The sequence below is a fragment of the Xiphophorus couchianus genome, chromosome 18 (assembly GCF_001444195.1).
Source record: "Xiphophorus couchianus chromosome 18, X_couchianus-1.0, whole genome shotgun sequence".
Classification (NCBI taxonomy): Eukaryota; Metazoa; Chordata; class Actinopteri; order Cyprinodontiformes; family Poeciliidae; genus Xiphophorus; species Xiphophorus couchianus.
The window spans coordinates 4,615,470-4,628,610 of record NC_040245.1 but is presented as its reverse complement, the minus strand read 5'-3'; the positions used below and the strand labels follow the sequence as shown (position 1 = coordinate 4,628,610).

The following is a 13,141-nucleotide window of genomic DNA, read 5'->3' as shown; positions in this document are numbered from 1 at the left end:
TTATTCAACAAGACATCACAAACAACGCTCAAGACCAAACGTTTCACAGGATCAGTGGGAGGAGATGTGAGCACAGTGTCTCGATCCATAAAGCTTTTTCTTTTTTTTTAATGTATTGCAACTCCATCGGGCTGTCAAACACATTTTAACCAGCCTGCTTACAAAAATACAAACCATTCTGCTAAACCAGTAAACCCCCCTTTCATTCCAAGCCATGCAAATGATCACAAAGGTCAAGGGTCGTTAGATCTTTTCAGGAATAAAATGACTTTAAATGGGAGCAAATACGCAAAGTCACCGCTAATAAGGGCTGGGCGATAAGGTTTCAAAATAAAGTCTGATTTTAATTGCCATCTTTTGTAAAGAAATTACAAATGACAGAAAATATTTTGCTTTTATTTCAGTCATCCCTTCTTTAAGTTGTACGACAGAAAATTAGGGGAAAACTGCAAGAATTTTAAATTATTTATGAGAATATGTTTACTTAAGTTTTTTTTTTTTTCATACTCGATCTGATGTTAATTTTTTCCCCTTAAAAACAGAAATTACAAATGACAGAAAATATTTTAAAAAGTGGCTTTTATTTCAATTGTGCAACAAACTATTGTAACCTGGCCTCAAGAATTTTTATTTAATTCCAGATATGTAGTCGTTTAGATATTTAATTATGAAAGTATAAACATAATTGGGAGATTTTATCCAACTTTAATAGTTTCTTTAATTGATTTTGTTAAAATTTTTTTTTTTACAAATGACAGAAAATATTTTCAAAAGGTGACTTTAATTAATTCATCCCTTCTTTAAGTTCAATATTAGGGGGGAAGCTGCAAGATTTTAAAATTAATTACAAGAAGAATGTCATGTAGATATTTAATTATGAGGATAGTCAGATTTTTTTCATACCAGATTCGATTTTAATAATTTTTAAAATCCTTTTTTTTTTTTCAAAAAAAAAAAAAAAAAAAGACTGAAAATATCCTTTACTCCAGTCAGCGCGAGATTAGGGCCAGACTGAGACGTTTTGTTTAATTACAATAACGTAGTCATAATATTAGCCGAATAAAAATGAAATTTAGTCAGAAAAATTTCTTAAAATTACACAAGAAAAACACTTGGATAGATTGTTTTTTGTTTTTAGCTTTGGAGTTCGTAAAAATTACTTCTTCGTTTTACTAATATTACGGCTTTATTCTCAACCTGACCGTTAAATGTTGACCTGAATTCAATGTCCAAATAAATAGAAGCTGTAAAACAAGACGGTGGTTCTTGGTGCAACGCTCTAAACTACAAAATGAGAATTGGTGGGAAAAGAAAAAAACAAAACAAAACGGATTGTGCAAAAAAAAAAAAAAGTTCAAAAACAAGAAAAAGTGTGATTAATGTCTAAAATTATCGCCCAGCCCTTTGGAAGCGTCCTGCTGTGCACATCCTGAGAGCAGCTTAAGGCAGAGGAGGGTTACAACTCAGACTCGCTTTTTAATTAGAAATGCCCTGATCTGAGAAAAATAAAACTCCAAATGTTACCGCTGCAGGCAGAACTCGCATTTCATTTCGGTTAGTTTATTCTGGACATTTCAATCACACCGTTATCCGCGATCTCTCACTCATCACACGACAGCGGAAATAAAGTTTTAATCTTCATCACTCAAGTCTGCTGGTATTATTGCATCCCAATCATGAATGTTGTGGCCAAAATGCCGAACGTAAAACTAATACCGGGTGCCGAGCGCAGCCAGCGAGATAGTGTTCACACGCATGATATAAAGACTTGTTCTGAGTGGAATAAAAGGCAACAAAGACATAATGCAGACGGCAGAAAATAGAGAGTACATAAAACGATGGATGCAGCGGGAATCGAAGGATGTGAGGCGGCTGGTGAGGTCAGCGGAGGTCGTTCTCGTCGTCCTGTATGGTCTTCTTGATGCGTAGCAGCATGGTAGTGAGCCACTGGTCCAGACGGGAAATGGTGTCATATTCCTTCACCTGGAAATAATCCCAACATGTAATTAAACAAAAAACACATGTAATGTGTAATGTGTCATGATAAGAACGAAGGAGAATCATCGCTGAAGGTTTTTGTTTGGAGAAAACTGCAAATCTGACAAATATAATGAAGTAAAATCGCAAATACTTCTGCTTTTTTTCTGTTTAATCAAACAAAACCTGGCTAAAAAATAAAATTAGGTATGAGCTTTCTATTGAACAGTTAATGCAAGGGATTATTGATTAATGAGTGAATCTAAGGTTGATTTATCACTAAGGAGCCATTTTATTAAAAAAACAGCGTTTCTCATAATACGCTGAATTAAAAAAAATGTTCACATTTTAACAAAATAATGTTAAAAAGTGTTAAAAAATTTATTTAAAATTATTTTTCTTCAAATAAAATTTATAACAATATTTAAAAAAAAGTTATTTTTAAAATTATTTTTCAACTGTCAGCTTTTAAATAATGACAGATTAATTAAAATTCAAAACTACTTTATTGATCCCAAAAGGGAAATTAAATGTGTTTGTAACTCATATTAATTCAAATACGTTATTGTAGATCGTTATGGCTCACATTATTAAACTTAAAAAATATAACAAAACAGGAACTTATTCGATTGCTGAATAGAAAAATAAGAAATGAAATGAGTAAAAACATTCAACAGAGAGAGTATGTATATTTCAAGACTTTTTAATGCTAGCTTAAATTAAATTTAAGATCACAAACTATCAATATAAAGGTTGGCAACAGAAGTGAACCAGTGGCAAAAACGAAGGTTTAGGTTTGCTAACTAGCAGCTAGTTAGTGGTAGCCTCGACCGCCTGAAGTTACAGAACGCAATGAAGATAACTAAAACTTTTGCCTGACAGAAAAGTAACGCAAGAAAAAAAGAATCCCTACAAGTTTGAATAGTCCCTCAACAACACAATATAAGACCTGTGATTAGCATATTTACATTTAGTCAATTTAAGCAACAAGCCTCAGTTTGCCCACTCACCGCGTCAGTGTAGCCGTCCACGTTCTGTTCGTCATATGCGTCTAGAAGTTTCTGTTGGGACAAAAACCCACTAGAATAAAAACACATTAAATAGCAAACAATAGCACCGTACAAAAGTGCGTTTCATTATTCAACCAGGTATAAACTTGTACCAGTTGATAATCTAACCATCCAAATGTAAATAAAACAGTTTTTAACAGTTATAACGAGTAAAGTTACTGATTTTTAGATGTAAAAGTTGTTTAAAAAGACAGAAAAAAGGAGCAAAATAAAATAAATGCCTCAAAGAACGCATCAAATGTGTTACTTGAACTAAATTTAAGCATAGACCTCCAACATTTAATTAAATCTGTAAGCTTTTGATTGATAATATTTCAGTCAGATTAAACATCCTGGATAACAACGTCAAAATTAAAACAAAAAAACAGGAGCAGCACTACAAAAACACAAAATCTTACAAAGTATTTTGGTTTAGTTCCAAGTGCAAATATCTTATTACACTTGGAAAAATCTAAACTATACTACTAACAATTTATAGGAGTTTAATTTAAGTCAATGGTTCTTTAATATTCATGAAAAGGTTCTAGTTCCTCTGGCAGATTATTTCACTTATAACATGGAAAAAATTCTTGTAATTAAATTTTCATTATTTTTTATTAATATTAAGGAATTATTGCCTTAATATTCTCAAGCTCCTATTTCTTGTTGAAAAGTTACTTGTAAGTTAGTTTTGTCTTATTCCAAGTCCACTAAGACATTTACACACAAAACTATACAAAACAGTTGGTAATATTTTGTGGTTTTGCAGTAAAATAAAAAAAACTAAAATAACGAGGATCATATTTGCTTATTTTCATAGACATTTATTTTTAATAAAATTCTAGATTTCAAACAAAAGCCATTATTAGATTTATTTTTCTGCGTGCTTTGCGTTTACTGTCCACTTGATGGCGCTGTGGAGCACAAAGTCTCATCTCAGTATCTAAATCTTTTTTTCTGGAGGAAATCCTGATAAACACAAAAAAGACAACAACTCCAAGCACATCAGCTCATAATTTCTGATAATCAGGTCAGTAATGAGACTGACGGATTCACCTGTGGATCATTAAAACGTGTAAATCAGATAAAAATCCTGCCGGGATTTCGATGCACCAGAAGCTCATTCTAAACCAAAACTGTTACAAAACACAAACTGAGAATAACCGACTAAAATGCCTTTCAGATCACAGGCAGTGTTGTTATATTATGGTAGAGTTTTGTCTACAACCAGCTGTTCTTTAGGTAAAACATGCTTTAAAACAGGCTTTTTTAAATATAAGTGAAATAAAATGGGATAGTTAAAGTTTTTCTCCAATATTATACATCAAACTTCCACAACAACATTAAACTAACTATGCAGTAATCTACATGCTTTTCTTTATTTTGAATAAAAATGGTATCGGTATCGTCTTTTCAGAAAACTGTATTTCTAATTTTAAAGCAGTTTGATTCTTTCCTCCTAACTGAAAAAAAAAAATAATTTATACAAAAATAAAAAGTCTTATCAATTGAAATTATCTTTACTTTTTCACAAGCAGATTTAGCAACTATATTTGAATATTACTAAGTCTATGTGTCTTTGGACTGTAAAATTTGATAACTAAATGTGAAAAAAAGTCACTTTATGACTATATTTGGCCCGGTTCTAACCTAAATATTGATTGTGGATCAGTGCGTTTTATTAGAATGTATTCACTCCTGGTAGACTCGGTTTGATTGGGGATAAAAGTTGCAACATTTGCTACATTTTCAGCTGCTGTGGTTTTCTTTCACACTGTATTGTGTCAAACAAACCAACCTAATTAAAAACCTGTTCCCCTCTTCGCCTGTGGGGGCGCTGCTCCAACAACTCCTGACAGAAATGACACAAAAACCTCTGAAGAAGACACTGAGCTCAACTTTCTTCTTCACAAGATGTAAACAAAAATGGAGTGGCATCAGATTTTAGCAGTTGCAGGATTTTTCTTTTCTCTGTTAAATGAGGCTTTTTTCCTGTTAGCACTAGCCAAGCGCATTTGTTTCGGTTGTATTTACCCAGAATGCACTGCATTGTAGTCCACTTCCTGCTTTTGGAGCAGTCTTGTCCTACAAACCCAGTTCTTGGTTTGATTAAAGTGAACTCTGGTGCGATTTGAATGCTTATGTGAACGCCAAGCGGACCGGAGATTGCTCCAAAAGCAGGAAGTCGACTACAGCTCAGGGCATTCTGGGTAAGTACAACCAAAACAAACAAGCTACTCTAGCGCTAGCAGGAAAAATGACCTGTGGTCTTTTACGAAAGACGACAGTGAAATCCAACAACTGCTAAAATCTGACGCTTCTTCACTTTTGTTTACATTTTGTGATGAAGAGAGTTGCGCTCAGTGTCTTCTTCAGATGCTTTTGTGTTGTTTCCTTCAGTGGTTCTTGGTGCGGCGCCACCCCAGGCAAGGAGGGGAACTGTTTTTTTAAAGAGTTTGGTTTGTTTGATTCAGTCAGTGTGAAACTGAACCACAGCAGCTGAAAATCTAGCAAATGTTGCAATTTTGTTCTCCAATCGAACTCGGTCTACCAGACTGTCAGGTGTGAAAACACCCTTAGGTTTAACGCAGAAATGCTTCCTGGGAAACCTTTCTCCATGTTGACATTTAGTCATTTTTCAGTCAGCCTACCTTCAACAGCTTGCACTCTCTGGAGTCTGAAAACGCTGGAAACATTTCTTCATACTTCTGCACGGCAAGCTGAGCGGACAGCAAAGAAAACAGCCTTAACACAGAAACTAACGCTTTGCTAGCTTCACAGCTAGGAAATTTTATGTAAATTATGCTCACCTTTGCGTTTAGCATGTCTACACAGAAGTGACACAGCGCCGCCTTGAAGAAGTGATCCTTGGCGCTGTATTTCAGGAGTGTACTGTCCATCGCGTGAGTTCCAACCTGAAATCAAGAGCTTACGCTTATTTTACAGATTCTTTGCTCAGCAAGACGTCAGACGCTAAATGTTTAACATCTCACCTGTTCGTAGATCTCTATCGCTTTCTGGTACTGCTCCAGCTGGGCTGCATAGGTCGCAACTTTAAGAAGGCACTTGTTTGCAGAACTGAAAAAAGAAAATCCATTTAACAAACCTACATATTTAACTATTTGAAGTAAAGCGCAGAAAAGTGTTCAGATATTATCTAAAATATTCACCTGGTGGATTCTTCACCTTTATAATAATCTGCTGCTTGTTCAAAATGAGCAATGGCCTTTATGTAAAAATGTAAATAAAGGTTATTTTTTTTAAAAAGTAAACGAAATTAAATTAAAATGAATGGTTTAATTTTTCTTTAACCTTGTCGATGTCCACCAACTCTGTCTCGTAAATCTCTGCGATGGACATGTGATGCTTCGCTGCGATGGTGAAACGACCCTGAAAACGGACGAGAACAACGATTTTTACAAAAGTCAGCTTTAACCCAAACTTAATGAAAGGAAAACACAAACTCACCATATCTGTGTAAATCTCGATGGCTCGGTTTAAGCAGTTGATAGCCTCTGTAGAGAGAGGAAATATTTAGTCGAGAGCAGAAACACAAACACCTCCAGACATTAATACGTATGTCATGAAAACTAATTCTGCTGCACGATACATTATCTCAAAAGTTACTGCGATAAACGATAATGTTGTCACTTTGAGATAATTTTCAAGTAATATAATGGTAACAGTGGCATAATAATGCAAGTACAACGTGTCACAGATCAATTAACTGTTAATAAACAATTTAAATCTGGAACTGGAAGATATTTTACATAAATTAACAAAATAGATGCTGACGTCTTTGTGAATAAAACAGTCCTTGACAAACGGGCTGAATGCACAACAGTGTAGAAAGAACAATAGGTGGACATTCTGAGATTGAGTTGAGACATTTTCTTGTTTTTTTCCAGAGAATTTCTAAGTTTGAAAAGTAAAAAATTTACTACAAAAATATCATAAATTTTGAGACAAATCTCAGCAATTTTTGAGGAAAAAAAACCATGAAAATCTTTTTCAACTCAGAAATTTCCAAGCTGTCTAGAAAATGTAGAAATTTTTCTAACAAATTTGCAACTTTTTAAACTCTGAAATTTTAGTTTTTTTCTATAAAATGTCCAAGATTAATCTAAAAATTGCCAAGTTTTTCTAGAAATTTGGGGGATTTTTTAATGGAAATGTACTCCTCATTTTTAATTTTTTCTATCTACAATTGCTCTAATATGCTGTACCATAGATAAGACTAAAGCAGCAAACTGAATGTTCTTGTCATCCAGTCTTTCTTTAGAAAAAGAAATATGAGAAAAAAAATATCAATCATACAAATGGAAGATATTGGTTAATTTATTTATTGCTTATATTTTCAGCAGATGTATTTAGTCTTACACCAGATTTAAGGCTTAGTATCTAAAGTAAGATGAAATATATATTTAAAAAAACCTATTATTTTTATTCCTTTTCTAGTTCCTGGATAAATAAAGCTGAAGGCCTTAAAAACCAGATGGTCAGACCCCCCACAAAGCCTCTACTGAGGGTCAGCCTGGAAAAAGCAACCAAACTCAGTCGCCTTAAATCCATGAACATCAGAAAGCTTTGAACAAATCAGCTAATTAAGCTGAAGAAATGCTGCTCTGTATGACAAATAACAATACAACACAATATTTTGAGCCATTTTCACACAGAATGCAGCAGAACCAAAGACATACAGGAGCCAGACTGACCTTGTGGATCTGCTTTTTTGAAAGCGTTTCCAGCGTCTATCAGGTTGGTGGCTGCATCGTGTTTGCTCTGCATCTGCAGGTGAAGATGAGCAGCTTTGGAAAACGCATTTCCTGCAGCTGAGAGCAGATGGTTTGGTGTTATAACAGTGATCATAAATACAGCCGTGAATGAGGAGGAGAAGGAGAAGAGGTCGGCCTTCTTACCACACCAGTTCTTCGCCATCTTGTACATGTTGGCTGCTCTCACATACATGTCACAGGCCTCTTCCAACTTAGAGGAACCGCTGGAAAACACACACACTTTTCTAAAACATAATGATCTAGACCAGCCTTCCTCAAACTGGTGGTCTGTGGGCCCCCTCTACTGGTCGACTGCATGTAATCAACCGTTTATTTGCTGCGACGCTACACTTAGCTTAGCAAAGAATTGTGTTTAAAAATAATAATGGATAAATGGCTTACGATCTAAAGCTGAAGACACTTAGACTTAGACTTAGACTGACTTTATTGTCATTTTGCATGCACAGGGTGTATACAGAACGAAATTTCGTTGCATATGGCTCAGGACAATGTTTTGAGCTTTCAATGTTGTGAGGTTACTCCAGAATAAAATAAAATACAGTATAAAATATAAATATAAATATAAAATATAAAGTGCAGGAATGACAGTAAAATAGAAGTTATTTAGCTCTGTACATGTGCAAGGTATAATGTGGAGACCAGATTTTAAGTGGAAAGTTTCTCAGGTTGAGTTGCAGAACTTTTGTTTTTGAACATTATTACATAGCATGCAGATTTATATTTTAGTCCATCTGATGACGTTATTTTTTAACATTAAAGGATTGATATTTTGATACGTTACTCAGTACTTGAGTAGACTTTTTACCAAATACTTTTTTACTCTTACTTGAGTAATTTCTTGGACGGCTACTTTTTCGTTTACTTGAGTAAAAATAAGTTGAAGTAGTGCTACTCTTATTTGTGTGAAAATTTGAGCTACTCTGCCATCTCTGGTTCTGTTTACATTCCCCCATCAGCTGATGCAGCTGATGCAGCGGTGGCCTGTGACGTCATCAGCTTTGCCACAGCCAAACTCCAGACTCAACACCCAGACGTTGTTATTGTGTCTTGTCTCTTGTCTTGTCTTGTCTCTATGCTGTAACTGCGAAGAAATTTCCCTGCTGGGATGAATAAAGTACTTCTATTCTATTCTATAATAACTACTTTTGCTTTGTCCAAGAAATTATTGCAATAAACAATAATTTTGTTGTTTTGAAACCATTTTTAAGTGATATAGTAATAATAGCATATTAATACAACTCTCTTAAAGACCAATAAAAGTTAATTTTGTACAGAACTCTTAACACTCGAACTGGAGGATATTTGAAATAATACAAAATAAAACAACAACAACCAAAACCATAAAGAAAATATATTATAGTGTTCCTGTAAATAATAATTGTGCTTCAAAAATGTTAACCATCTTATTGTGATGGACTAATTAGCACCAGTAATGTGCAAACAACCTGTCTTATATCAAGTCTTAGTTCAACAGAAGGGCAGGATGATGACTTGGTTATTTTTTGCAGCACAGGAAGGAGCTCCAGCTTTCTAATCCTGGCTCGGTCTTCCTGTGTGGCATTTGTAAATTTTTCCTGTGAATCTGTTTGGTTTTTTCCAGGTAGTCCTGCTTCCAAAAACACGCCTGTCAGGGGAATCGGTGAGCTTGTGAGCATGGTTGTCCGTCCTGTTTTAGCCCTTTGATGATTCTTAAAGAACACCGTCAGGTTTTCATTTTTAGTGTATTTTCTTTTCAGTTTCTTCAGTTTTTATGGACACAATGCAAACAATCTCAATACATCACATCAGAACATAATTCTTATCACCTTGTTGCTTAAAAGATTGTGACTTTTTTCTCCAGTTAATTTGTGAATATACTGAATATTTTAGAGGACTCTGGGAGTTTATTGTAATTTCTAAATACGTTAAGTGCAATATATGTTTTCTAGTTTGATACTATAAACAAACGTGACTGACATGTGACTTGCACAGATTGACTGCTCCAATAGGAGGCGCTAGAGCAGCGACATTACAGAAAGTGTCCACACATATCAAACTTTATACTTAAATGTGTCATTTAGGTCAGAGATAAACAAATAATAGCTTGTTACCGAATCGATTTGTGTTAACAATGGAATTGTCACGACGTATATCGCTATTTTAGCCGTGAGAAACAACATATTACGCATTGATGTGTCCAGACGTGTCCAGTCGGGGTCTATAGAAACATTTTAACACTCGTTGATAACCTGGAGCGTTAAGCACCACCGTATATCACCGACAGCTGTACTGGTACTGTATCTTTTGCCATCAGATTTGCTGCTAACAGCTCAGCTAGCCACCTTCCGCATAGTTGGCCCTCACACTGGCTAACAGTCACACACTCACCCAAACATCGAGCCGAAAAACGACTGGGAAGACTTTAACTTCTTCTCCGCCTCCGCCATTAAAGCCGCGGCTTCTTTTTCTTTCCCGCTGTTGTCCATTTTTGCTAGCTTTTCTCCCAACGGTCAGGAGGCGCGAGTAACTGCGAAAGTCAACAAACTTAGCTAACGAGTGCTAGCAGCACTGTCACATCACCAACCACAGACGGCCCTCTGTCACGTGACAGGGAAGAAAGGAACCCCTCTGCTGGTGCGTTCAGGTACTCTTCGTAAAACGCAGAGACAACCTTTATTTTCCCGTAAGGCAAACATTTAAGAGCCGTCGCTCCATCAAATTTTTTTACTCGTCCATAAAAGAAAAAAAGACTTTTATTTTATATGTCCATTCAGATTTATACCCAAAAAGGAAAGCTATGTACGCTTTAGTGCTGGGTTCAATGAATCTCGGAAATCGGAGCTAAGAGTTGAGTTTTATTTTTTTAATTAATCAGTGCAGAGTCAGTAGTGCATTTGTAATAAGGTGTGGCAAGAAACAAAATGTTTTTTAAAATGCCAAGCAACAAGTCAGAAGTTTTCTATAAAACATAAACAATATTTGCATGAGTAAAAATCACAGTACAACCCAAATATTTAGTTGCTCTAGCTGTTTAAGGTCAATTCAATTCTAAAATACTTTATTAACTCCAAAGAGAAATTCAATGCTGTTAGTCATCCAAAGTGCATTCAAAGTGGAAATCCAGTAGCAGTCAGTTCTGCACCTAATCAGAAGAGGCCTCTAACTGAAGACTGTTGCTGTATAGTTTTCTCATGACTGTCATAGCGGCTCATTTTCTGGGCCGCAGTGATGATATTCCACAGGAACATGTCCTGGATGACAACATCCATTTGGCGAGCCCTGCTAATCCACTTCATTTGTTTTTGCCACTCCTCTTTAAATCTCTGTCTGGTCATATGGTTAAAAAGTAGTCCAATGATCCTTGTCCATCACAATAAATCGAAGAGATGGTTTGAACTTACTTCAAGCCTCGTGTTCAACTCTTCTGGGATTTGTGGTCATAGTTCAGGTATTTTGAGCTTTTGAGATGCTAATTAGCTGCACCGAGTTGTTAAAACAATATTTTGTTGCCATGGTATTGCATTATAACCACTGTCCAAAAGTTTTTAAAAAAGTAAAGAACCAATCAGAAGTAACGTCACAAACCTGTTCCAATATGTAATTTTCCTTTTGGAAAAATAGTTATGTTTAATTGAGTTAAAAAGTGCCGCAATAAATAACTCTAGAATTACAAGAATTTTCCAGATTTGATTAAGTAATAAAAGATTTTTTTTCCCCTCTAGGCAACTGCACAAAAATGGCATTTACAGCAAATAAATAGACAAATGCTTTTTCTTAATATTTTTGTCATTATTTAGCAATGCTTGCATAAATTGTTTTAATTGTGAGAAAATTATTCATTCATACAGTTTTTTATCAAACATTTTGCCATAAGAATAATTTTAAAAAGATGAGATATATCCTTAGAAAACATGATCACATATCACTTTGTCACAAATTAATATAACTTTATGTCTCTTCATCATCAAAACTGCAAAGGGACCATTGTTGTGTGGTGCTCAGAATATTTTAACTGCCATTTTTATTATTGTTCTTGTTGTCTGAACACATTTTAATTCTATTAAGTTAAAAATGCTTTATTGATCCCAAAAGGAAATTAAATGTTGTAACTCAAACTATGCAGGTTCTTTCAGAGAATCGCTGTGGTCGGGAAGCATCTCCAGTAGTAGACTTTGTTACAACGGTTTTGAAGCAACCTCTGACTGAAGATACTCTGTTGTTGTTTAACAGTTTCATAAATAGGATGCCAGAGTTGTCCATAGTTTTCTTTATTTTATGAAGAATCATTATTTGCACAATAAACTAGATGCTTCAGAGCAACCCACAAAAAAAAAAACAACAGAGAAATTATTAACTCCTGCTTTGGATGTTCTGAGTATGGCGTCCCTGAATTGTTATGGTAATTAAAAAAAACTTGCACTGACAAGTTAATCTTTTCACAATTAAGCTGCTATGTCTTGATCTTGTTTGTTATTTTAAAAATCAAAACCACAGGCAGCCGGAAAAAAGCTCAGGAATGTTCTCAAATTAATTGCAATAAATAAATAAATTTAAAAGTTATAAAAACTAAGAAAAAAAAGAAGGAGGGTAAGTCTATTTACAAAGTTTAGAAATGTGTAGGCACATGTGTGTGATTCATTTCTTCAGTTTAGTACATCTTGTTCACATGAAATTCGTTATATGTTCTGCTGATTTTGTGTCTTCATTGGTAAACCTAAACATTTCGTTTTCTACCTACCTTCCTCAGTTTTCTGATACTTATTATTATTTAAACTGACTGCTCTCCGTGGGAACATGTTACTTTATAAGATATGTGCAAGAACCGAGAAAGAATTTACCTAAAGTTAGTCAATCTGCAGAGTTTGATTGAATTCAGGTGGAATATCATAGGAAGGGTGTGATTTACATTTCATTGTTGCTAATTTAAAATTAGCTTTTTGGCTGTTAATGATGTAATATCCTAATAAAAACACTTTGCTCACCATTCAAGTGGAAAATTATTCCCACTCTTCTTTGTCATCACTTCTGCAAGGGTTACCTCTGGCAGTAAAGGAATAGTCCTTCTCTTTTTGCACTGCAAAATCAACATGAATAGTCAGGTTTGTCCAGGTGTTTGTGTTAAAACTTCATTTTATAGGTAGCCAATAATTTTTCTTTCCTTAAATGATCCAAAAACAAACACTTTCACAATTGTTCTAAGAATTCTGACTTTATTCTCAGAATTCAGACTTTTCTCAGAATGTTTCTTTTCTTTTTTTTCCAGACTGTTTATATAGAAGAGGATTAAATTCATCCTTTTTTGCTGAAAATGTCAACATTCTCAGGTTAAAATAAGAAATC

General features: G+C 34.7%; 1 protein-coding gene across 2 annotated transcripts; it reads right to left on the bottom strand.

Annotated features, from left to right (window-relative positions):
• Positions 1-109: 109 nt before the first annotated feature.
• Positions 110-10,416, bottom strand: napab (N-ethylmaleimide-sensitive factor attachment protein, alpha b). 2 transcript variants are annotated; one of them, XM_027999517.1, is made up of 11 exons: positions 10,190-10,415; positions 7,946-8,025; positions 7,742-7,858; positions 6,495-6,541; positions 6,339-6,416; positions 6,197-6,252; positions 6,020-6,104; positions 5,837-5,941; positions 5,678-5,746; positions 2,988-3,038; positions 110-1,983 (listed from the first exon to the last, which is right to left on the bottom strand). In XM_027999517.1, exons 1-11 carry the CDS (start codon positions 10,285-10,287, stop codon positions 1,882-1,884), a joined length of 888 nt encoding a protein of 295 aa, XP_027855318.1. In that variant the 5' UTR covers positions 10,288-10,415; the 3' UTR covers positions 110-1,881. The 2 variants fall into 2 exon arrangements, with proteins under 2 accessions (XP_027855318.1, XP_027855317.1); XM_027999516.1 differs by having other exon boundaries at positions 7,742-8,025; positions 10,190-10,416.
• Between the last annotated feature and the right edge of the window lie 2,725 nt (positions 10,417-13,141).

Bases quoted from the DNA above. Each gene is read 5' to 3' on its own strand.
- napab (XM_027999516.1), bottom strand. From the start codon at position 10,287: ATGGACAACAGCGGGAAAGAAAAAGAAGCCGCGGCTTTAATGGCGGAG. The intron at 8,026-10,189 runs GTGAGTGTGTGA...TGTGTTTTCCAG, and splicing joins TTTTTCGGCTCGATGTTTGG to CGGTTCCTCTAAGTTGGAAG. The intron at 6,105-6,196 runs GTGAATATTTTA...TTCTTTTTTCAG, and splicing joins AAAGGTGAAGAATCCACCAG to TTCTGCAAACAAGTGCCTTC.